This window comes from Aptenodytes forsteri, unplaced genomic scaffold (assembly GCF_000699145.1).
Source record: "Aptenodytes forsteri isolate BGI_AS27 unplaced genomic scaffold, ASM69914v1 Scaffold185, whole genome shotgun sequence".
NCBI lineage: Eukaryota > Metazoa > Chordata > Aves > Sphenisciformes > Spheniscidae > Aptenodytes > Aptenodytes forsteri.
In genome coordinates, this window is record NW_008796214.1 from 826,964 (window position 1) to 853,173 (window position 26,210).

The 26,210-nt window shown below is 44.3% G+C and overlaps 1 protein-coding gene across 1 annotated transcript in view; it reads left to right on the plus strand.

The window, feature by feature from the left end:
• The window catches only part of KIZ (kizuna centrosomal protein), a 55,999-nt gene extending 30,878 nt beyond the window's left edge, over positions 1 to 25,121 (plus strand). The window contains exons 10-15 of the mRNA XM_019474420.1: positions 437 to 587; positions 4,144 to 4,303; positions 5,306 to 5,371; positions 14,947 to 15,046; positions 23,037 to 23,080; positions 24,891 to 25,121. Of these exons, the coding sequence (XP_019329965.1) occupies positions 437 to 587; positions 4,144 to 4,303; positions 5,306 to 5,371; positions 14,947 to 15,046; positions 23,037 to 23,080; positions 24,891 to 24,994 (625 nt within the window). The 3' untranslated portion in view covers positions 24,995 to 25,121. The remainder of the gene's footprint in view (positions 1 to 436; positions 588 to 4,143; positions 4,304 to 5,305; positions 5,372 to 14,946; positions 15,047 to 23,036; positions 23,081 to 24,890) is intronic.
• The last annotated feature ends 1,089 nt before the right edge of the window (positions 25,122 to 26,210 follow it).

Here is a 26,210-nt window from a genome sequence, read left to right on the forward strand (position 1 = left end):
TAAAAGAAAAGGCACTTTTGCTCAAAAATAATAAAAAGAATTCTGAGGGGAAAAAAAAAGAAGACAAGCCTGGAGAAGTGGGTGCCCAGCAGAGTGCCTGATGGGAGTAAGTGAGGTCTGCCCAAGGCTGAGACTAGGGGCTGCAGGAAAGGTTTAATGTCTCCTGATCCTGAGTCTCGGAATGTGGACCCAGGGGACAGACATGATGATGATCGCCCCTGCCTGTCCTCCCCACATTTGCAGAAGTCACGAGTGACTTCTTACATTTTCCACTTCGGATGTTTTTAAAAGAAAAAGTGGGAATTAAGGACAAAATGTGTGATGGCTTTTCCACTGCATGTTGACCCACTTGTCCAGATAAATGAGTCGCGTGGCACCTGTGTGAGTCTTGTGTACCTGGGGTGTCTCACTAATGGTGCTTGGGTTTGTTTCTCAGGGCAGACCAGCAGTGGGACGTGGACATGCTGCAGACTTGCTTGAGCAACCACGCCTTGTTCTTGAAAAAGCACCAGGTTCAGCTCACGGAAGAAGTGGCGGAGATGTTTGAAAGCCTGCTGGTTTCCAGCACGAAGGCGCAGGATGGCCAGGTTGGCACTTGCATCTAATAGTATCTAAATCAATGACACCCAGAGACTAATCTGCACTGTTAAGGCGAGAGGGGCCCTGGGCTGCTAACGTGATCCGGTGTGTGGGCTTTAAGGGCAACAACAAGCAGTCTGTGTTCATTAATCAGCCTTGGAGATGGTTACAAGGTGGGTAAGGAGAGAATACGAGTTCTTCAGTTGTCTCGGGGCAAACACATACAGCACTTCATCCCACGAAGAAAACGGTCTCTTTAAGGTCTCCAGGAGGGTGTCTGTTTTCCACCCTTCAAACCAGTTATTTATTTAAACAAGCTCACATGTTTGCTGTGGTGTGAATTTATCACAAGGCTTATATCATCTGTCTTTCTCTGTGGCTTAGTAGCTTTTTATCATGAATGATGTATCTTAATTCTTTTTTTAAACAGAGTTATGTTTGGTACACTGAATACGCAGAGCATTTTAGAAATAGTAGCATGCTCATTTTTTAAATGTTAATGCAAAAGGTTATAAACGAACTCTTTAAAAAAAAAAAAAAGTTGGCATTTGGTAGACCCGCGAGTGCCCTGACCTCTTTTGCTGCAAACCCAGAGCAGCCAGCCGCGTGGGGAGGGCAAGGCTCCCATCCCCGCTGGCTCCAGCTGCAGCCGTGCCGGGAGAGCTGGGACTCTGGCACCGGGGTGATGTCCCAGCTGTTTCTGCACCCCCCCTGCGGTGGGAACCCGGAGGTCTGCCAGGCAGCCCGCCGGTAACGAGCTGGTCCCGTGCTCTGCTCCAAAAAATATTTGCAAAAAATATCTTTCCTCTAATTTTTAATGAGAAATTAAAAAGCAGTTTGAACTGCTTTGCTATATTCTAGTTTTAATAGCATTTGAAACAAATAATGAGGCTGTAATATTTTAGTCAGTTGTACACTTTCAGTAATAGCCAGGATAACTTCTTTTTCTGTATGTGGGTAAGTAATTTGTATTCTGTCCTTAAAGTGTTCAGGCAAGTAGAAGAGATGAGCAAGGAATGTATCATTGCGCTGGTGACAGATAAACAAATACCGTACATAAACTTATAATTGCGTGTAAAAACTTTTACAAAGTCAAAGCTCAATAACACAAGCTTTATGGGTGAATATATGCAGTAATAATCTGTTTATTGCTGCACGTTACTGTGGCCCACACTTACGCATTTAACATTTATATTACCTATTAAGTGGATCCAGTCAATTAAATGTAATGCCAGGATGCATCCCCTACTTCGAAACACATTATTTCCAAGCAGGTTGCACGGGATCAATATAAATTACACAACGTGCATGTACAGGAACAGTTGCTTTACCATAAAGATGTATATAATGTGGTAGTGAACTCATAAGTGATCTGCACCTAAGGATCTTAAAGTTATTTACAACTCCAAAGTTTGAATTTTTGGCCCATATGGATGACTTCTTTCTCTGAGGGCTTAAAGATCGGTCAAGAACCCCACTGGATGATGGTACTGTACAGCCAGGCAGCAGGGTGGAGGTGCAGGAGGGAGCTTTGTGCTCCTGACCGTACAAATAGACCTGTCAAGTCTGCCAGCTCCATCTCCATCAGCACTTGTGGTCCACAGAGGTTTGGTGATGACCAGCAGCAGGTCCACCTCCTCCTCTAGTGCCTTCAGCATCTCACCCATTCCAGTGGTCCACAGAGTCTGTCTGTCCACCTGCCTGTCTTCTCCTTGTCTCTTATCGCTAAATTATGTCTGTCTTCTATTCTCTTACATCTTGCTATCGGTTTCTCTTCTCTCACGGATCTCTCCCGTTACCCCTGTTAAGAAAACTGGATATTGTTCCTGTGGACGTGGGACAGCCATAGGGAGCTAGCGTGGCAGGAACACCTCTTCTGGGCAGTGGGATAGTCTCTTGGCTGTCGCAGCTGTGGAATCCAGTGCCCTTTTCAGCCAAGTTACGCTCCTGTAAGAATAAGACCCGTGTGGCTCATGCAGCATGTCAGGGGTCTTCACACTCTGATAGATATGTCGGCCACCCTGGAGTCGCCTTGGTCCCCGTGACTCTGAACGCTGAGCCTTGGTCCTCCTGGTGGGAACCTTCCTTCTGCCCAGCTTAATTATGGTATTAGAGTTTACATTGATTACTTGTATTTGGTGGTGGTGGTTCATGCCTATTTGGAAGTTAAATGATACTGCAAACAGGTAAACGAAGTACTTCTGGTGCGAGAAATCCACACTGAGATAAACTGCTACATGGGAATTAATTTCTTTCAATAGTAGAGATTTCCCAATCCTGCCTGTAATTTAAGGCATTCTTTACATTAAGAAAATGAGACTTAAAATCCCCGTTTTTTGGATGAAGTAGCAGCTTGCTCGCATTGGTTTTATATGGAGACTTCCCATATGTGAGTTTAATAGGAAAAAAAAATTCAGCGAGCTATTTGCTTAAGACTGAAAAGTTGCCATTCTGGGCTCCTAAATAAATATTAATTAATGAGGAGGGGGCAGATGCAGGAGAGTAAAATTTTCTCATGAGTCCAAAATATTTTGGCTTGAAGCTGTTGCATGCTCTCAGGTCAGTACATATAAAATAAGTTGCAAACCCTGGAGTTCTCCGAGAAGTTGGTCCTCAATGGCTGAAGGCTTATTGCTTTATTGAACAATTAGATAATTAGAACAGAAAATCTAGCAGATTTTAAAGACTGAAGTCCATATTTTGTGTTACAAAATAAAACCAAGAGGAACACCCTACAAGTAAAGAAGAGATAGGAAGGATGCCTAAAAAGCCTTTGCTGCTCTCTGTGAAATAATAAACGCCAGGAAGGATGATTTCTCCTGCTCTCAGAAGGAGCTTTACAAAGCCACACACAGCACTTTCCACACAGGTCGATGATAACCTAAGAAGCGCTTGCTTTATTTTAAGCCTGCTTTTAACTCAGCCCTATTTACGGTACGTTCAGCTCCCTATAAAGGTACTGGCTTCCAACTCAATTTTTGCATCAAAAATACGTTTAACTACAGAGGTCTGAATAGTGCTGCCGCAGAGGGCTGCGTGCACAAGGCAGGAGAGAACAAACTTCACGAACGTGCAGGAATAACACGGATTAAAATCGGAACTGCGCCCAGCCGAGGCTAGCTTGGGCAAGCTGTGCATCGGGTTCTCTGCCTTCAGGCTCATCGGTCTCGGTGTTGTTTCAAGCTGCAGCTATTGCTAACGCCGTGGGTTAACTTGCCTTATTGCTGCATGCCTGAAATGGAGAGATTTCTTTTCAGTCTGTGTTTGCAGCGTATTTGATACACCCTTCTGTTCTGCTTACCCTGAATGCGTGAGGCAGGGAATACTGAAAACTTCCAGAAAACCTAGTGATAAAAAGAATAATTCGAAGTTTGTGTTACTTCAAGGCAGAATGCAATTTCTGAGCTAGCGCCAATTTAACTCAGAGGTAATTTAACATCTAACAAAAACACCCTGGAAACAGATTACACCGTGAAGTATAGATTAGCCTAAATGTATGTTGGAAAACGCTTGAGACGAAGGATAATAGGGCTGCGGCTATTTTTATTTTTTTTGATGCTGCAGGCTCTACCGGTGTTGAGAGAGGTCCTTCCAGAAGAGTGTGGGGATAGGTCATCTATTCGGAGTAATGAATCATCTTACAGCTTGCCATCGATCCCAAATGACGGCGGGGAAATAAAGCAGGCGAAACACGCTCCCCGGCTCGCCGGCGCGGGAGAACAAGGTAACAAGTGTTAAAAGGTCCGGCTGTGCGCTCGAAGTTATTGTCCTTCTCTGTATATATGTATTTTCTATTCAAATCTGCAGGGGACTGTATTATAGCGACTGGCGAATTGATGTATATTTGTAGTGAACTTTGGGGGATTTTCCTAAATATCTCAGTATCGTTTGTCATTCTTGTTACCTCTTAAAATGAGCGATGCCTACTCTGACTGTTTTTTTTCTGCAGGAGTAGGAAAGCAGTTATTAAAAACCGATCTATAGGTGTGCGTGTATTTAAAAAACGTCTACCGCTTAGAAATTGTGGGATACATTCGTTGCCTTTTATTATAAAGCCAGACCACAGAATAAATTTTCAAAAATAAAAGGGTTCATGCTGAGAAAGGTGTGTGGTGCCGTTTCAGAGCTTAGAAGGTGAACGCATTTTTGAAAACCCAGTTAATTTCTTTAGATAAGGAGGTAATATATTAGTCCGGCGTAATAACCGGCGACGGCAACTTGCTCCGTCTGCTCTCAGAGCATCCCTTACATCAAAGTCCAGAAGAGACAGGCAATTAGGTTGCAATGCTCTTTACACAGCAAATGTAAACAAACTGCTTTAGGCCTCCTAAATTCATGCGACTTTTATCCGCGGAGGAGACGGAGACTTTGATTTAAACTAATTTTCCGCGGTCGGTATGATATACGCGGCTGCTGTCGGGCTGCCGGACGAGATCGCAGAGTTACTGTGGGTTGTTTGTTTCCTAAATCCCATTGGGTCTTAAATAATTTAAGACATTTGGTTAGCTTGTCCTTTTCTCTGGAAGCTACAGAGAGGCAGGGCAGCCTCGCATGCGAGGAAAGTTCACAGTAGGCGCCTCTTTTAAGAACGGTAATGGATAGTTTAGATCAATAAACAAGAGATAACAAAAGTGAGAAATTAAAGGGAGTAGGGCTTAAAAGCAAACAAACCAGTCTGATCACTGCGACTTTGAAATGTGTTTCATTATGGTCTGTTCACATCCAGAAGTCACAAGCTGGTGTGAAGATGAGAGCAAGGAAGAAAGCGCGGTCGAAAAGATTCCTATTACAGGTAAAAGTAATGGCTGCATATTAACCTCGAATCCAGTGTTCAACTTTATTATATAATGAAAACATGGCCTTTCAGTGGTTTGGGTCCACTAATAGCGAGTAAATTCAGCTACTACGTACTGAGCGCAAAGATTAAATGTGAGATCATAAAGTCCACGCTTATATTAACATAAACCAAGATGGAAAATAACAGCATCTATTTAATTCCTTGTAATCATGTTATACGTTTAAACCATGTGAATATCCTGTCATTTAGCCTTTCAGGTCCCGGTATCAGTGTTACAAAGGTCAGTCTCCATGGGGAAGATCCAGTAATTATATGGCAAACTACAGATGTTTCTGATTTGATTCTTTTCTTTTCTCGAGTAATTGAATGTGTATCATTAGAATAAGCGCAGGGAAAAACCCTGCTAGCCGGGAAGCTGTGCCTTTGCCTCTGTTACAAAAGCTGCCTGATAACACAAAATTTTTAGCAATAAGGTTTTATCAAGACGCGTTCAGATCCTCCCGCAGCAGATGTACGAGGCTTGCTTAGGATCCCGAGACGTCGCCGCTTTTCGGTCCTGGGGTATCAATAACGCATTAGTATTCAGGGCAGGGCTCATTGCGATGAGTCTCAATTTGCTTTTGCCTGATTTTGTAAAGTGGTGGGCTGCTTCCTTATAAATTTTTATGTTTGGCTAAATACTTATTTATGCAGGTGTGTACTCCGACAGAAAGGTGCGAGGGCATCTGCTTATGCAACGCTTGCTGTTGCTTTTTCTGGTCTTCTATGGCTTCAAAATAACCTGTCTTTCGGAGAGCAATTCATTTCTCTGTAGAGGTTTTCCTCTGCTGCTTTTTGAGCCTAATTTGCAGCTGAAATATAAAAATGTGCTTCTTGTATTCCTGAATTATACTGCAGCAATAATATTCCTATGTTAGCCCAATAAAACTTAGATTTTATTTTTTTTAGAGAGTAGAATGCTTTCCATTTTCCTGCTTCTTAAAATGTCCTTCAGTCACACATGGCAACATATTTTAAAACATGAATTGCATTGATTTTTCAGAGGAATTAAAAGCACTTAAATGTTTTTCATGAAACAAAACACACTTCTCATTTGAAAATTAATCTAAAATTTTGCAAATCTTGGGATTGGTTCAATCTTGTTTGTAATTTAAGAGGATTCAAATTTGAGGAATGGGGTTTAAGTTCCCTAAGCTGCAGAGAGTGCCAGCAAGGACAATGTCAGGAATGGTGACTCCTTCCAACTAATGCCATCACCGATACTAATTTTTTTTTTTTAAGGAGAATACTGGCTATTGAGTTTGGATCTCCGTAGCTGCCAATGCTTTTGGTTTGCTTTTCCACACCCTGAATTTTATGACTTATCAGTACTGGTTTTAGCTATGATTTTTGCATACAAATTTGCCAGGAAATTCTCTATTGCAGTTTTTCCTGCTGGGGACCCCGACGGTCTGTGCGGCTGGTTGCTGTGTTAGATGTCAGTTAGTCAACAGCCGAGCCACGATGGACATCCTCCTTCCCTACTTCTCACTGAATGGGCATGCAAATACTGATACTTCCCATTTGTAAAAATGCCGAGAAACTCTCCCTAACCTGAACACTGAAACCAGTAACTTTGGTTTAAAATCTGTTCTTTCTGAGTCTGCTTTATTTACTGTTCTGTTGCAGCGTGTCTCCAGTGGTCGCGTTGTCTCTAGGAGTGAGGCTTTTCATATCTCACTTGAAAGCAAAGTTGCTCCTTTCAGATGCAATTCATCTTCAGCCCGTGATCTTCTCCAGGCTTCTTGTTCTCTTCTGGCTCCTCGCCCTTCCAGCCTGTCGCTTTCTTCCTTTTTGCTCATCATTATTTGCTGTAGACTGTGGCCCTGGAGCTCTGAAGTTGTTCTGTGTCTAAAATAGAGGCAGCATCTCTGTGCGTTGTCTTTTGGGCTCAAATAACTTGTTTGAGGGTTTGGCTTTGTCTTTTTAGATGAACTGATATTTAATGTCCATTCTATACGTGATCATTTTGCTGTACAACTTTTTCTAAGTTTTTAAGGGATACAAATTTTGGGTTTTTTTCAGTGCTTGCTGCATTCTTTAAGGGCTTTAAGTGTTGGTTTGAAACACTGGAAGCCTTGAGGCTTTTGGGTTTTGATGGACTTCATTGTGAGAGCTGGGTGGACGTGCTTCCAAGCAGTCTTCTGTGATGGCACTTTACGAATGCTTCTGTAGTTTTGGTTTATTTTTCTTTTACTTATGTTACAGAAAAAAAGAACCAAAATATTTATTTTAATATTCTGTAAATATTCCAGAAATATTTGTATCTTTTCTTTAATGCCTATAGGGGAGGAAGGAGATAGCTGTGTGGCTTTGGGGAAAAGGGCTTTAGAGTCGTAGCTGGCGTGGTGTTGGGTGTCCCTTAGAGACAGCCTGTGTTGGTACCTGAAACTGCTCGTGCAAGGACTGACTTCGCCCGGAGCTCTTCTAAACAGGGCCTTGGACTGAAACATCTGCTGAGCCGTTCCCATCCATGGCAGGACATGTGAGCTTTTCAAACCCGTGGTCAACTACGGAGGCGCGGGGCCAACGTAGCTCGTAGCATAAAGATGGTTTCTTTCCTAGAGCCTTGTCCTAAGCTTGTGGAAGGCCACGTTGTGATAATTGACTTTAAAAGGATTACGTTTTGTGTATGGTCTCACCCAGAGAGGAGTTAGCTATTAATAGCAATCTCATTTTATACCAGGTCATATGAGGATAGAGGAGGATATGTGGAGGGCGCAGGGCCAACGTAGCTCGTAGCATAAAGATGGTTTCTTTCCTAGAGCCTTGTCCTAAGCTTGTGGAAGGCCACGTTGTGATAATTGACTTTAAAAGGATTACGTTTTGTGTATGGTCTCACCCAGAGAGGAGTTAGCTATTAATAGCAATCTCATTTTATACCAGGTCATATGAGGATAGAGGAGGATATGTGGACTCGTTCTCATTTTCCTCATGGATGCTCTGTTTTTTTACCTTGGGAAGACATGTGAAAGGAATTGTTCAGCTTTTTTGCTGTTCCTGAGGTAGGCGAATAATGCGAGATTAAAAAGAATGGATAAAATCCATTATTTTTTGTTTTGCTGGATGACTGTTTAAGAGTCTCATTTATGAGTAGGAAACTGCTGATTTTATTGAAGGGACAGGTTTGTTAAATCTTTAACAAAACCAGATTCTCTCCCTACCCTTCATTTATGTCTTTGATTTAAATAGATGTTAAAGCTATAAAGCATTTGAATAAAAATGATGTTACTTCTCCACTCATCAGGCTTCACTTCCACAACATCTTGAATGTCACCTTCCAGCTACTCTCCAGGTATAAAGTCTCTAATGTAGAAATAAGGAGGAAAAACCCTCTTAAGAAGAAAAAAAAATTAGCCCTTCTTTATATATCATAAGGGAACATGAAAGAGCGCAAATCCAATTCTGCTTTCCTTTTTAGGTCACCTTTAATGAGCCAATAACCCTGCCAACACTTTTCCCACGCCCACGCGTCCTTTCCGGTGAGGTCCTCCTTTGAGCTTGAAGTTAAAAGGTTCCGGAGGTTCCACTTGGAGTGCACTAATAAAGGCATTAATAAGTCTACCCAACTTTTCACTTCATTTGATACCAACCCATTCACAACTGCTGTTACGAAAAAAGTTCATCTGTACGTGATTAATCGCTGCTGCTGTTGCGGTCTCACAGAACTACCTTGGGACAGCGAAAGACCGTACGTTTTGCTTAGATTAGTTTGGATTATGTACTCCGGTAGGTGATACCTTACGCTGCTCGACTTAAGTTTCTGAAAGACCTCAGAGACTTTTTATAGTTATGAATTCTGGGTGAAAATTATTCTTTGATCTTTAAACAGAGGCAGCAGCTTCTAGAAGTATTCTCACTGGGTGGCTTGCTCCACTGGGATTTCCCGAGTCCACTGGTCATCCAGGTGTCTCCTCTTGAGAGGATTGCGTCGTATGTTGGTATATTATTAAGATAAGAGTATCCTTTTTTTTTTTTCCATTTAAAGGAAGGGGGGAGGTATTTGTTGGTATTTGACCTACTTCTGGATACTGGTTACTGCAGTGTTCTGCTCCGGTTTTAATTTGGAGGTTTTTTTCCATCTATTTGCTCTCCAAAGAGCACGTCCTTCTATCAGATTTGCAGGTAGCCTTTATCTTCTCTCTGTATGCAAGGCTTTTGCTTTATTGCAAGGGAAATCAGTGCGTATAATAGCCCGTACACAGCTGGCACTCACGCCTCTGGTCCCAAGGCAGAGGTGTGCGCAGTGGCTGTTTGTGTGCTGGCAGTGGCGCGGCAGCTGACAGCCCACCTTTAATCCGGCGTAGCTCTTTGTAGATTATCAGCAAGCACGGTAATTAGTGTTAATGTGGTGGAGGAACTTGTTCAGATTTACAGTTCCTCTGGGCAGGAACTGTTGTTAGTTTTCTATTTTGGTACAGGACCTAGCAGTATGGCAGCCCAGACCTACCAGGACTTCTGAATGTGGATGCAGTAACTGCTGCCAAGGTAACTGTAAAACTACACAGCTTGCAGGCTCAGCTGATCCTGATAATATTCCTTTCAAGGCATTATTGACTTTGAAGTCTAGTGACAGCTGAAATACCCAAGCTGCTAACTATTATTGTTGACAAAAGGACGCAGAAAAAGCGAAGTTCCTTTTGGTGTAGGCTCTCACTTGCGTACGGGAGGAAGATGCAGATAGGTGTCTGGGTTGAGTCTGTGAAAGCACTGGGGTCTTTTGCCCTCCAGCTACCTCCGTTTGCATACGGGATTATTGATTGTTATTGGAAATAATGGATGATAGCTCTTTATAGCTTTTGAGTGGCATACAAAGTGCTCTTGTTCCTCTCCCACTAGAGCAGCACCTACTATACTACTTCTACGGCTTGCTTACGTGCTTTGTCACTTAGGTCGAAGATTTCAGTTTTGCTCACAAACTGTACGGGCTGCGCATGAACACCGTGGTATTTCTGTTTTCCCAGTCTGCATTGTAAAAACCAGCAACCTGCGAATTACCTTTGCCCTTCCCAGACAGGCAGAGTCAAGCACTTGGAGATGGTTCGTAGAAAGACGATTTGGTGTCTGCAGATGACTTTTCTGTGCTGGGACTCTAGCTGCATGAAGTGCTTTAATGCTGGTTTTGACGTTTGAAAACTGTGGGCTTCTTCCTCTGTGAGAGAGGCAATACAGTTAGCAAGATATCAATGTTGCAAGTACGAGGCCAAGAGCTTTCTTACCTCTTCGTTTGCAGAAAATTACATCACATCCCTCTTATAGCTGCTGAGATGTTTGCCTATAAATTGATAGATGCTGCAACCTAGGCCATAGGGGGAACGCGTGGAGAAAATACCATCTTTCCAGTTCTGTGCTGGTACAGTAAGTTCTGGGTTAAAGATCACTTTAACTGTTCGGCAGAACAAAATAATAGTGGTTCACTATGCAATGACGGCGTTTTTTTCCTGGAATTGTTGGCTAATGAAGAAAACTACACCCATTTTGTTCGGAACAAAATTGTAAAAGCTGACATGAAAGCTGCTTTGACCCATGTGCTGACTGCACGATAATTCAAAGTTGAAAAGTGTGGAGTGTTTTTAATTAATAGTGGTATCGCAGATCCTCTGCTAGTTCTGAGTGGAAGGAACAATGCGTAGGGGAAAAAGGCGCGAGGAGAGCTGTGTCATCTGGGACACACCAGCTCCCATTCTGCTGCAGTATTGCCAGAACGACTGGATTAAGAACTTTGCATTATTAACGTCCCACTTTGAGTTTAAAGACTGAGTTTTATCAAGCTTGTTCAGTTGTGTCTGTACAGTACGGGCTGGCCATTCAGACTGAGTAAATACTCGAAGTACCCCATCCGGACAGCTTCACCCCTGCGTGCCTACATTGCTTCTGGGGTGTCTCCGGAACACGCAAGCTGGTGACATGGTGAGGCCACTCCTTCCAAAAACCGCTTAGGAAGAGAACACCAAGCAGATGGCATTTGTCTTTTACCTGGTGTAGCAAGAATTTACCGAATTGGGATGGGAAGGGAGGGGTGCTTTTTAGCAAGCCTGCGTGCGGCCCAGGAGGCGTTATGAGATGGTCGTCAGGAGCTGCTGCTCTCCAGCAGCACTGTCACAGCCCTCCTCTCGCCTCCGCTTCTGCTTCCCAGTGCCGCTGCTCCCCACTGAATGATTTCTATGGCGCTGGCAACTCTTTTATCCAAGGGTTTCAGTCTGCACACTGCTGATGTGCTCTAAACCCATCTTTTTTTTTCTTTTTTTTTTTCTCCTCTTCTCCACTCAGTGCATCTTTCTTGCCAGGGCTATCATGTTCTGCTGCGTGCTCAGGGAAAAACGTGTATCTGTGTTTCAGCACAGCGTGCCTCTCACTGTCCCCAGCCTGCGACAGGGAGGGTGTGCTTGGCTGTTACAGCATGGCAAGGTAGATGCTTCTAGCAAAACAAACAGAAACACACCCCCCAGAATAAAAGTGTCTTTTTGAACTAAGTTGCATTTAACCTTAAACACGACGATTAATTTTATGAAGGAAATACACTGATCTACATAAGGCTTTTATGGCATGATGCAGTTCTATCGGGAGCGAAGTGCTTACGGGTTTTCTCTCTTAGCAGCGTATTTCTTGTACCTTCTCTGCCCTGTACGTTGCACCAACCGCTTGTGCTTTCTCACAACAGTGAAGCAAGTATTGCCGTGCGCCCAGGTTGGGCTGGCTTTGTTGTCGGCGCTGCCTGTCTGTAACAGAGACTCTTCCTTTCCGCCAACTTACAGTGCGGACATGTTGTTGAAGGCGCGGGGATTAAGCGGATGAGTGGGGTAAGAGGAGGTAAGAGCCAGGTGGTTGCTCAGCACACAAAGCAGCAGCCGCTGCACACTGACTGCTTACGCATTGTCAAACGCTTCGTGGGTGCCGCAGCCCAGATGAATCACCACGGCAGGCTTTCCAGGGAGGTGAGCTGGCGGGCTTAGGAGTTCGTAGAAGGATCTCCCATTTCTGTAGGGTACGTAGGATGTAAGTCAGCACAGAGATGCTCGAGGGGAACGATCGGACTAATTGGCAAGGCAGTCTGGTGTAACTAAGGCAGAAGTGAGGACTGATAGCCCAGCATTGTATTGTAATTGACAGGTAGGGCAAAGCTGGGCTCTGAAGGGTCTTAAAGGTGAAGAACAAGTAGTTTGCATTACTGTTTGATGTAGTGAAGGAAGGGGAGCCGCTGCAGGCATGGAAAGCATGGGGGAATGGTCTTTTGAGGCTGGTATGCATGCAGAAGCCATAAGGAGAGCTGCACAACAGTGGCCCAGCGTGAGTTTTGGTAGAGCTGGCAAAGGCCTGGACTTTGAAGTGCCAACTGGAAAGGTATGGCGGGTACACCTGGATCAAAGACAAGGCTCCGTGTCACTGCCCTGAGGGACGGGAAGAGCATTCAACAGCAACAGAGAAAGTCACTCGTGCGCAGGTAGAAGCAATTCCCTGAGTTTGCAGATATGTTCCTGCTGCAGGGGACTCCCATCGACAGCAAGCTGGGTGTCAGGTCCCTGGTCAGGGTGGGGTTCCCAGGCTTAGCCTGAAACAAAGGGGAAGGCTTTGCGAGGCACACATCAGATACAGCTGCTTAACCGGCGTGCTAACACCCTCTAAAGCTACCATCCGCTCTGGAAACTCTCTGCCTGTTGTGGTTGGGAAGGAGGAAAAGCGTTCAGTCCATTAACAGACTGTAACGAGGTGGATGTGTCCCCCTGCACGTGCAGGGCTGAAATGGGAGGGGGTGGTTAGAGCTGATGATTTGTGCAGAGGCCGTTTGCTTCACGTTCTCCTTCACACAAGGAGCGAGCCACGGACATGCTGGAGGCATGTCTGAGGGCACACGTAACTGGATTTTGAACGTTTGCAGAGTCTGTGGCCTGTGGTGTTCTGTTAGCTGGGCACAACTCGCTCTGTGCAAGGCTTTCTCGAGGCAGAGGGATGCCCTCCTGAAGCAAAGCCTGCTGTATCCCCGGGCAAGAAGTGAGCACGCAATCTCAGCCCCGTTGTGCGTTGTAGTTTGAACCCGTGCATGAGGAGCCCTGAAAAACACACCTATGTTAATTGCTTTACTACTGGGAGTTCTGACTTGATTAGATTAAATTAGGGTTGGGGTTTTTTTTGCTTTCCCAAAGTAATGTACAAACAAGCGTGAATATTTGTTCCTTTGTGGTCAGTGGTTTCTCAGTGCATGCCCACATCGCTCAGTCTGCAGCTCTGAGCTGCCGTCAGTCTTGCATCCAGGACGTCCTCCATGATCTCTGCAGGTCTCTGCTCCTCTGCATGTGTACATCGCAGGAAAAGAGGGGGGGGAGTTCCCCTTTTTCCTTCTTTTCTTTTTTTCCCTTCCATTCTTCATTTTTCTTTCTTCCTTCATGCGTTCTCTGGGAAGCGGTCAGACTTTGTTCTGCAAAGCGGCGTGCTGCCGCCAGCGCAGCTCCTGCACCCGAGCTCTGCCATCTCCTGTGCCGGTCAGACGTCTTGCACCTCTCTGTTGGAAGTGCCCCGAGACTGAGCAGGATTTCTGCCGCTGAAATCCAAGAGCAGAGTGGTGTGATCCGCCGGAGCGGGCTGGTAACGTGCACGGCCAGTTAGAAAGTAGGAGTGTCCAAGATGTACAGAAATACTAAATTGTCCCGGGTTGGAATGAAGTTGGTAACAATTAGGGCTTGTTTATCATTTCTGTACTCTATATAAATATATATATGCAAAGTAGCCTTTTAAAGTGGGATTTGTACTTGAGCATCGTGTTCTTTGGGAATGAGTACAAAGATGAGCGATTGTACAATTCCAGTGAATGAATTCATTTACCTCTTCTTTTTTTTTTTAAGTCAATCTCTACAGAATGGAAGTGAGATACACAGAGCGGGGAGAAAGGAAAGAAAGGAAAGCATGGATAAAAGATTTTGAAATAGTTGGGTGTTTGGCTGTTTAAGTCGTAAAAATCCTCAAGATTTGTGTCTCCCAAACACAGCTCTTTCAAGAGAAGGGTTGAAAATACTGATTTGTCAAATAAGAGAATTGTAACTATGCAAAATAATCTACATTTAAGGGGAAGGAGAATAAAAATAACCTTACTTCCTGATTAACTAAGGTAAATGAGAACTCGGGGATAAAAAAAAAGAGTAAAAAGACCCCAGAAATCCTTTAAGTTTTGCTTAAAGTTGCCATGATGCAATACAGCTCTTAGAGCAAACACAGATTCTCTTTTTTTGTAAAATGAGGTAAAACAGGCAAAAATTTCACTATTCACAAGAAATCATCATCAGATAACTTAATTGATAGCGAGGGAGTCTTGTTTTCTTGTGTTTTTAACTAATTTCCACCTAACCGTGAGCAAACAATCTCGAGGCAGGTACCCTGTGTGGTGCGTGCTCCTCTCTAGACTTTGTCATCAAACCAAGAGCGTGGCCGTTACGTGCATCTATTTGAAAATAAGTGTGTTGCTGCTAGGGACTGCACGCTGCTGTGAGGTCCAGCCATTATTCTTTTGAAAATTTGTATTTCGTATTTTTACTTAACAGGTTGGGACAGTGGCGATAATCGTTCCAAAGCAAAAGCAAGCCAAGAAATGCATTCGGAAACTAGTTCGTCATCGAATGAAAGAAGTCCTCCCTTCTCAAGGTAAAGTTGTTAAACCCTTTAACATTTGAAATTGCTCCTGTAGAATGAGAAACACCAACAGAAAATGACTGAAGCTCTGATTATTTTATTTTTTCACTTGGTCTAGGGTTAAGGTTCGTGTTTATGTTTATCTAATAAAACATCTTAAACTTTGGTACACCTTAGAAAATATTTGTGCCAAAGCCAAGCATTGTTTTGCAGCTGTTGTTTTCTCATTTTAAGACTCAATTGACATCTCAGTGAACCACAAATTAGTGTGTACAGCTGCTCTCAGTAGGGCTACTCAGGGGCCAGACAATGGGAGTTGTCAGGAGAGGGGCAGACATAAAACAGAAAGTCTTCAAGAAATAAAGTGGTGGGTTTCTTCTCCGTGTAGCCGAGATGTAAACTAGCTGTAACTGGATAACGCTTTTCATGGGTTTGGGGTTTTTTTACAGTTGATACTGGGGTATTTACAACATGCCTTTCTTGCTTTCAAACCCAGTATGTTTAATTAATGGCCTTCCATGTACCTAAAGGGCGCAGTTTGGTTTGTATTTTTTTAAAAAAAAAGTTGGCTTGTGTGGTTTTGGTTTGGTTTTTTTTTTTTAAACTGCAGCAGTTCCCTTTGGGTCCCTGAGCAGTTCTGTTGGATGTTCCTTGTATTCTTCATTGGCATGTAATGGTAATCAAACAGCAGCAATCAAATTAGTGGTCAAGAAGCAGCAGAAAATAGGATATAACACAGCCATCTCATGAAATATTGGCTGGGCTTTAGATCCTTATCTGCTCTTATTAGAACAGCCCAGCAAGTGGGTGCTGCTGCTACGCGGCTCCTGGTCTGAAAACTGCCATCAATAGCACTCAGGAAGAGACTTTAAAGCATTTTGATGGATTTTTAACTCCTCCTGTTTATACGGCATCGCTATCTTTCTGCAGCTTTTCTATGCTGTTACTGATGAGGTTGGTTCCAATTTTGCAAGTGTTCTGCATCTTGTGTTAAAATCCCAGTATTTCTGTAATTCGTCAAGTACAGTAAATACAAGCCGTAATACAATATTGATGAATGGCATTCATGCTTTTGTTTAGGATTAATTCTTAGTCTTACGTTCAAACTCTTTTTTCCTTTTTCTTTTCTTTTTAAATTATCTGAAACTTTCTTTGAGAACGATGTTCCAAATGATACTACCTGATGCTACGAAATGCAAGGGTGCTCCTGTAGATTAATTTTTAAATGTTAAATTTTAGTCGTTCACTGAAGCCCAGGACAGCAGGAAGAGAAGGATCGGGCCCTGAAGAACTTGCTTACAGGATCACTGCTAAGCATCTGAATAAAATATGTGTAATTTAAAATGAACTATTTTTTTATTTAAAAAAAAAAGTCTCCAAGCTTTTTCACCCTTGGATGTTGCACTGCTTGCTAATAATGTGTGGCAACTTCTGCGTTTTTCAGATGCTGTTCATACGGCGTGCATTTTTTTTGCTGTTTTTTTCAAATTCTTATTTGAGATGGATTTTTAAAATAATTCACTCTGCCCTATAATTTCATGCCTTTCAGTGCTGAGGAGCAGGCGCGCTTCATGCGCTGATACACGATGATGCTGCTTTTTAAAAAAAAAAAAACAATCTCTTACAACAGCTTCAAGTTAGTTTTTCTAAACGAGTCAAAAATAACGCAGCCTTCTAAACGCGAAGTTTATTAACAGCCCTTGCTCTGGGACACTTGGCATCCGCTCTGCGAAGACGGAGAGTGGCAAAAATAGTGAGAAAGACGGAGAAATGGAAAGGGCGGCCGGCGGCTTGTTTGCGGCCAGGACGCAGTGCAGTTTCTTCGCCGCTCGCATTTAAGCGCTCCACTTACTGCAGTCACTTCTCGGGCTTTATTGCTTTCACAAGTGGTCTCGAAACCCACTACTTCAGAATAAACGTCACTGTGTAGCACTGCTGTGGTACTTTTTATAAATTCTTCTTTGCTCCGTTTTGTCACTGAGCTGATGAGTGACCTCGCAGAAGACCCCGCTGGACCTAAATAAAAAAAATGGCTTCCTCTGATGTCCTCCAGACAATAATTATGCCAGTTAAGCCCAAACTACAGCTGAGGGATTTTACTTTAAAGCAGAGGCTCGGGCGCAAAAATGCATTTATAGCTCTTTGTCTGGCACCTCATTATGTGTGGGCCTGATTCATTAAGTAATTGGTTTGCAGTTGTTTACATGAGTATTAAGGCTTTCTATTCAGCAGCCTTTGAGAGATACATTGTGCAAATGTTGCATGTTATGAATGCCGAATGAGGGGCAGGGGACCGGTCCTATTGGCTAAACACTGCGCTCTGTTGAAAAGCAAGAGAAAGAGATTGGGTGCTGCTTTGCATAGCAATGACTTTCTTAATAAGCTTTACAGATTAATACACACAAGCTATAAAAGATGCAAAGAGATACTCTTAGCACATTTATACATGCTCATTTCACTATTATGGTGCTGGAGACGGGAAGAATTGAGGGCTTTCATATTCGGTTTTTCAGTGCGTGTCTTCAGTGCATGAGACTTAATAGAATCCGATGTTTATTGTATTATAAATCACGGGGAAGTAGGCAGATCTGCAACAGTTTATTATTAAAGATTCTTTCAATGTAAATCTTTTTCTGCCATTGTATTTCCTACAGCAAAATCATTTTGTGGTTGAGTGGGGATGAAAGGCATAATGTACGAAGGAGTGAGTCTTAATAGGAAGCTGCTCCCCGAGTAAAGACCACTTGTTCCCTTTTGTTCGGAGGTGCATGCCAGAGCTTCCTCTTCTCCCGCAAATATTGTCCTGCTCTACGTCTAGCTATAACACTACTTTTTCCTGCCTTCATTTGCTTTACCGAGGGAATATTTACAGGCACGGAGATGCAACTTTCGTCTTGAAGAGTTAGCGTTTTGCAGGGGAAAAGAGCGTGTTAAATTATACAATTACTTGGGGGAAAAGGTATCAGAAGTCAGGACTGAGTCTCTCCGCGAGAGCAGGCGGCAGGCGATGTGTGTGGCATTTCGTGGTCCTGTAGCGATGGATGCAGCCAGTGGAGGTCACTAGCTTTCTGGGTAATTCCGAATTTTTGATGCAAGCAGTTTGGTTTTCTTTGACTCGTTTGCGCTGTCCTGTTGCAAAATAATCTGCAGACTAAAGATGCATTATCGACCGAGAACCGAGGAACAATTTTAATTTGTCAGGACGTAAACAGGGTGTAAAGTATTTTGAACTTGGATTAATCTGTTTCCCGAAGTAACCCGGTCTGGTCTCTGAAGGCTGTTTGTTAGTCGAGAGCCGCCTTTACCAAACGCAGATGTAACGACATGCAAATAAAAGTTGGCAGGTTACGCTTCATCCTCCGAACGGTTCTCGGGGGCGACATGTCCCAGCGGGCCGTGGCCGCCGCTCTTCGTGCCGAGCCCGCCCGCTCTCCGTCCGAGGCGGGCTGGCCATCGGGGGGCACTCCGGCTCCGCGCAACCCAGCGGCCCCGCCGCTCTCCGTGCCGAGCCGAGCGGGGCTGGGGGGGGGGTGGTCAGAGGATGCGTTTACCAGGAGATCCAGGGCAAGCGGCGTAGCCTGTTGCCAGACTCCCGAGGCGCGCCCAGAAACCAGCCCCTATCCCATCGTTTTATACTTCTGCTGTGCTTTCAGTTGTCAAATCACTTCTGTAAGAAGCTGACTGTAAATTCAAGCACATTTTTCTGACGTTACGGGTATTTCTGTGAGCTTTGTTTCCGAAATCTTAATGTCCAGCTGTTGCAGAAGTAGTAATGTTGTAGTGGCGATGCTCTACAACTATTGGTGAGGAATGGTTTGTGGGGAGAGGCAACAACATCTACCTAAATACATTGCCTTCGTAGTACGGAGGAAATAGAGTTTGTTTTTGCAGCGATGCCCTGTGCTCTTCCGACACAGTTTCATCACAGCGCTGTGACACTAACCTTTGTGTTAGCGGTTTCTCTAGGCAAGAGTATTTTTTTTCTTCAGCTTGGTATATCTAAACAGAGAATGGTCTTAAATGTAGTTTGATATAGATCTTTGTATCCTAAAATAAAGGTCATCCTGTTTGCAGTGTAATTACTTAAATCCGATATTATTACTCTAATTCTGGCGTGATGAATGGATTTTTTTAGTTTATACTGACATTCCAGGGCGGGGAATACTTCTGTGATGCTCAATTTCTAGTAAACGATCAGCAGAAAATGACAGAGCCGTCGGGCTTCTGCAGGAACGGGCAGGAAAGCGTATGATCACGGGGGGATACCCAGCTGCGAGTGTCACGTCGGAGGCACTGCCACTCAGCAGCCTGGCTCGCTTGCCGCCACGAGGCTTTTGGATGTTTTCGAAAAACGATTTTTAAAGATGGCTCTCCGACTCCGCATCCTCACGTATCGCTGGGGAGAAGCTCCATCGCTTCTCTCACTGAGGGCTAATAAGCACCACCCTGCGAAGAAGCAGCGCTCCATTTGTCTTCCGTGGCGTGCTGCCTCAGCAACGCGTGTGCAGGACGGAGGCGCACAGGCTTCGAGCCTCTGACAAGATTAGCCGGAGCATCAGTGTTCCCGAGGCCGCTGCACTCTGCGTTTTGTTTGTTTTTCTGATAAAACTTGACATTTGGGTGGTGGTGTTTTTCTCTTGGTGCTTGGGAGTTTTTTGTTGGTTTGTTGTTTTTCCCCTGGATGTTTGGGTAGTTTTCTTTGTCTTTTTTATTTTTTGGCAATTGGGCATCTTTTTTTTTTTTTTCCTGTTGGTGTTTGGGTATCTTTTTTTTCCACTTGACACTAAAACACAGAGGTTCAACAGGTGCTTTAGCAAAAAGAGACTCAGGCTAAAGCAAACACTTTCTGCTGTTTTTCAGTGAGCCACCTCTATTAACTTGGCTCTTGTTGGTCTGGTGTTTTTCCTCTTAATATTAATTTTCTTCATGGAGGGAAAAATATTGTCTTGGCGCTTTTTCATTTCTTATTGTTGCAGCATCTTCCATACAAAAAGCCTGTTTCATCAGAGTAAAGGAGAGATTAAAAGGCCCTTTGAAGTTAAACTGGTTTGGGTTTTTTCTTTGTTAGAGCCTGGGTTCAGTTTGGAATTATTTTAGGGAAGAAGCAAATGTGTAAATGGATATCGAAGGGTCACGACGGGGGATTAGTCGAGGCAGTGAAACTGGCCTTACTTCATTTATACTCCTCTAAAATTTCTCCGCGGAGGTCTGTGTGGTTATTGTGTGCTCAGTATACCAGATGATAACTTTCATGATTGAATTTGCCGATTTCTGAATACGAATGTTTTGCAATGTAGAGGTCTTCTTGCATCTTATCAGCCTTGACTAACACTTCAGACACAATTCAGGAATTTTATTCCCTGTTACAAAGCTATCTTACAGCATTTCCCAGGCTTGGTTTGGCGGAGCTGCGATTTCTGATCTGACCTTTCTGATGTCCTAGCTCCATTTTCCCTATCTCCCCAGGCGTTTCTCTGTGTGCCGACAGCTTTCATGCCAAGCCTTTGCTGACACCCTGTCCCCCGTCTCTCTCTTTAGTGACTGCTGTGCCACACTAACGCCCAGCTCCTGGGGTGCAGCGCTGCAGCTCTGTGCTCTTCTGGGAGTGAATCCCATTCTACGGGCGGCGGATTAGCCCCGGGAGGGGATGAACCCCAGCAAATGGATGGGTTTTGGTAGAATGCAAACATCTGTCTTCCTCCCCTCTCCTGTCGGCATTGACCTTTTTCTTCATGGGAAGCTGGGGCAGAAGAGGGAAGGTTTCCAGACCTTCCTACAGCCATGGTGGTCCTTGTCCACCGCAGCCTCTCCGTGAGACCACTGGCCTTCAGCCGGACCTGGAGCACCTCACAGTCCTTCGAGTTGTGCAAGAGGACCAAGCCGCCCGAGACCTGGGCAAGTCCTCCACCGGTGGTCCCGCGCTCCATGATGTGCGTGGTGGTCCTCGGCACGGCAGAGGCTCTGGGCCCAGATGACCAACCCTCTCGTGTTTGATCTGGGCTTGAACCGCGGAGAGGGGTGGAGCAAAAAACCACTTCGAGGGACCTCCTAGCATGGCTGAGTAACGAAGCCCCATGCGCCTCCCCTCTTGACAGTGGGAGACGAAGCAGCAGGCAGTGGAAGCGGTAGCTGCCAGCTGCCTGATCTTGTTTTACTGAACTACTTGAAGATAAAATGGTTCTTGTGCAGTCTGCCACAGAAGTCACCTCTCAATTTGTAGCTCGGCAACAAGTGGTTTCTTGCTCTACACCCAGGGGAAAAACGACGCAGCCGCCAGAGTTGCAGCCTCTTGAGCACATTTTTATAGGCTAAGCCTGGGATACGTGGAGCACCTCCTGGGAAATGCTGAGGGTCACGAAATCTCTCCAAAGTGAGCAAGAGTTAAGGGCGTTCAGCATATTGCAGGACTCAACCCAGAGGCTCTGACTTAAAATACTTGCTGAAAATACTGTCGAGTCAATGTATTTGAACAAGAAGTTGAAGTGTAATGCAGTGTAGGGTTTGACTCTGAATAAAACGGGAAGGCGGTTGGATGGCATGCTAACAAAACGTCAGATAAACATTTTAAAGATTTTTTTTTTTACTTAATAAGTTAATATGCATGCTAAAAAACATTCAGATAAACATTTTAAAGTGGTTTTTTTTTTTACTTAAATAATAAGTACATAATTAGTTATGTCACTGTTAATACTCCACTAGTACTTAAGCCTCAGTTTTGGTATCTTGGTTGAACTTTGGCTATGCTTAATATTCTATTTCTGGGAATTTTTGTATATCTGCAAAGAGGGAGGCTGTGTGCTAATGGCATTCACAGCTTGTAGAAAAGGAATATGATTTAAACAGTGTAAGCTTTCTCTTATTTAAAAGGAAAAGCTTCTGTAACGTAGGTAGCTGTAACGTAATGAAAATTCCCCCTGCTTTAAGTTTAGCTTTCCAGCTGCAATCCCAAATCCTTACTGAATACAGTGGAATAAGACAAGCAATGAATCATCTCTGCTTTTTTTTTGTATCTCCTTCACAAATGCCTCCACAATAGCAGTTAGAATATTTTTAACTCCCCGCTTTAAGCAATTGCGTATTGGCTGCCATGTCTTTAAATGAAATGCAGCAAATTATATGAAATTTTTGACAGCTGATTGAGTCCTGTTTTGACTGTGGCAACAGCTTCAAATTGCAGCTTGACATGTGCTTGTATTTTACTAGTTCGCACAGTAATGTCACAAATATCTCCTATTTGAACTTCCTTATTAAAATCAGCTGAAGCTTTATTTTTGGAGCTTATTGCAGGATTGTTACTATAACAGTTAATTCTCCTACATCATTGCCCCTATGTGATTATTCCACAGCACCAACACAATACACATGCTACACACAAAAGATCAAAATGATTCCAGCTTGTTTGAGAGATTCAAAAGGGCCTGTGATGCTCCAGACACAAGAGCAGTCATTTAACGGAGCAGAGTCGCAACTGCATATACATCAAGGTAGATCAAAGGCAGCTGGGAGAGCGCACATTTACATAGGGACGTGGGTGATGCTATGGGAACCCGGTAGCTGGGCTGGAGGAGAACACTGGCAGGAAGGGGAATGAGGAGGTTCAGTGAGCATCGGTGGGGGGTGCTTTTATTTTTGTTTGGATTTTTTTCTTTGGTTTCTTTGCGTTATCTGAAGGGCTGCAAAAGAGAGACGGAGCTCTGATCCTTCGTACCCTTAATTCACTGCTGGTGTAAATCGGCGCTGTTACCAAGGAATGACTCCAGTTCGTGCTGCCCGAACATCTGGACCAATGTCCCTGCTGCATGTTAATTTCTCCACCTTTTGAAAGACACAAAGGTGAAGAAACCCTTGATAAAAGTTATTTAAAAAAAAAAAAGAAAAGTAGTTACAGAAGTTACTGATTTTTTTTTTAACCCATCTCACAGTTTTTTTAAAAATAAGTTGATGTACATTCTTTTAATTTTGTGACGTTGTGCTCATTATTTGAAATCTTTCTCTTTTACAGGACTGAAACCAGGAAGGGAATGGTAACTGCTATAAAATCCAAAGGTAAGAAACAAATGTTATGCTACTTAAAATGGATGTCTTTCTAAGTGTCACTTATATTGTAGAAAACCTCCAAGAACAACATTATGGAACTATATAAAATATGAGCATAAGGAGATGGGAAAGCGTGGAATTCCCCTGTCTCAACCCAGGAGCCAGCAAATAGTTGACGATGACAAATTCTGGGCCAGAGAGGACGCGTTTCATAGCGCGTACGGTGTGGAAGGAGTAGTGATCCTTGCTACAGGGTTTAAATCAAACGGTAGCAAATAGCAGGTAGAAGACCTAGAGAAGGAAAAACCTGACGTTTTCTTGATCTTCCCTTTGAAATACGGGTTGCAGAAGCGGGTGTGTTTGCACAGTTACAATAGGTAGGTGCACAAAGGTGCCTGCGCACCCGCGTGTGTGCATCTGCAACAATTTTTTTTTCTTCCATGAGCAAGCAGGCTTTCTTTTAAATTGGTGTTTGGGCCCTGCATGTTTTCATTCTTCCCTGCGTTTCATTTTTCTCTTTTAACCGCCGTAAGGACCACTGGTGTCTGAAGTCGCCTGTAATGGAGCCTCCCGTAAGTGAAGTCAGCGCTGGGAGCAGGGAGCTCTTCGCCTGGAGCTCAGCTTTAGGTGCTATGCAGTCCCGAACGGTACAGAACATGTTTTAGAGGTGTGGCATCTGAGCCCATTTAGGGATGCCATGAACGATGGCTGCTCTGGTGCCATTTGAGAGGCTCTCTCACATCCCCAGCCCGTTTCCGTGGAGCCTTTCGGTGTGTTCAGCCTCCTCCCACGTGTTCAGCGTGGGAGCGAGCGCAGGGTGCAGCCGGCACGGCTCTGACGTTCCCGGCCGAGCGCAGACCAGCAGTCCAGGGGGCCGGGGATAGAGGATGAAAGATGCAGCTGCTGCATTTGTAGATAAGATGTTTGTATAGCTTGTGCCATCAAAAGCACTGAACACGTTAACAGTGCCTCAGTCAAACATGAGCTGAAATTTCTGTGTGAGGTATGACAGCCTTCCTCTCTCCTGCCACCCGAATCCCTGTTTCTGAGTCTTACGCCTCATTTGGGGCATCGCGGCTACTGCGCTGACTTTGGGCAAACAGCAGCCCTCTGAAAATGGTTAGGAACAGGCAGACAGCACAGCTCTGTAAGTGACCGTGGGCTTGACTTGCGCTTCCCCATGTGCCACGCTTTTCACTTTTTTTTTCTGCGGGTCAAGTGAATTTACGTACTGAGGAATCTCTCAGGCACTCCAAATTTAAATGTGGTCCTGTTTATTTCAGTGAAATTGTTTGCTAATTCCCAGAGCTGTTTGTTAAAGCCATGCAGTTCTTGGAAGTCAATCTTGCCTGTATCGGAGCCTGTCTCAAAGTGGTGATTTTTCATTTGTGACGTCACTGCCGTTTTGATGCCAACTCTGTGATGTCATGGTCCGATGGTGACTTCACCGCAGGGTCAAGTAGAGGGAGAAAAGTGGAACATAATAGACAAAGCTGTAATTCAGGCAGCAGCTGGTCAAGTAAATTGCTTGGAGTGGAAATGTTCTCTCAAGCTACCTTGAGGAACAATGAAGTGGGACCTCTGAATGAGCCCACTGTTTGGCCACAGCAGCTCTGTTACCGGAGACCGCGACGTGTTGACAGCACGCTGTATCGGAAACGCACACCTAGGTCTTGCCGTCTTTAAAACTCTGACCTTCTCCATAAGCCATGGTGACTGTCCGCCTCCGGAGAGCTGTAAAATGATCATGTCTGTGACATAAATGACATAAACATGGACAAGATTTTATAATTTATTCTTCTTTTCTCCTCATCCTCAGCTTTCTGGGGCGAATCTGACGACAGCAGCTCCGAGATTGAGGCTGCTCTGCGCCCACAGACTCGGGGCACAGAAGCAGACGAATTTGATGACTTCTATGATTAAGATTCCCCTGAACGCTTTTGGGAAGAAATGAACAATATCATCTTGTACATATTGAGAGTGCTGCTGTCGAAAGCGCAGCTCATCACTTTATAGTCAAAGAAAATTTAAATACAAAATAAATATTACTCGGTACTATACACGGCCTCCTCGTATGTGTGCTTTCTCTCAGCTACTAAGTGTTTTCCGTATCTGACGGCAATCCTGCCCCGTGAGACTGAGCCTTTTTGTGGTCTCTTTGTTTCTGGGGAATAAATGAAGGTATGTCCCGAGATGTCCACTTGCTCCGAGACGCTTGCACAGTGCTCGTCTCTGAGCATTATCACCTCAGAGGGTGGGGGCTGTCTGCAAAACAACCCCCTCCTCAGGGAGGGAGCTGGGTCCCTCCGTACAGCGTCCCGTTTCTTTGTTGCTGGGGCTGGGAGCTGCTTGTCCGCAGTCCCCTGCTCGCAGCGAGCATCTCCTGCCCGGTGCCGGCAGGAAAGGTGCAGGCCGCGGCCGCGTGACAGGTAACCCTTCTGCGTGGCAGAGACCGAAGAGGCTGGCAGAGGCGAGGAGTCCCTCAGCAGCGATCTGGAATTGAGAGCAGCATTTAACGGCCAGATCAGCCTCGTCTCCGTGTTGCTGGAGACTGCTCAGTAGTGCCACTTCCTCCCACCAGCCCGGCCGCTGCTTTTGTCGCACTGAACGCAAAGACCATCCTCTGCTGATGCTTCTATGTATTCTAGTATTTTGACTACGGAGCTAGATGTGGTTTTGAAAAAAGAAAGCAAGCATTCTGGGTATGCATACATATGCTACTCGGGGCGGGCTGGCATGTTTGATCTTTATCTTCTTCTGCAACAGATCAAGAAGAAGAAATGCATAAAACGTACATTTCTAATTTGGCACATTTTGGAATAGAGCAGCATTTATATGTGGCGAGCCCCAGTGATTTTTCTGCTTTTACTTGCTTTGTAAAATCCATGCTGGCATTGCTGTATGGACATCACAGTAATTGGATGACTCTAGGAGCTTCATGCATTTTTAATTTTCTTCTTTTAATTCCTTTTATCTAAAATTAAGTTCATTAAACATGAGATTTTCTTTCGAAGGGAGAAACCAGGGGACATATTAAAAAAAAAAAATCTGTTCATAATTACGGTAAGTTCAAAAGCAAAAAACAGCACCCCAATTAAACTCGGTACTGCATCTTTGAATACAGGCACCAATCTTTGGG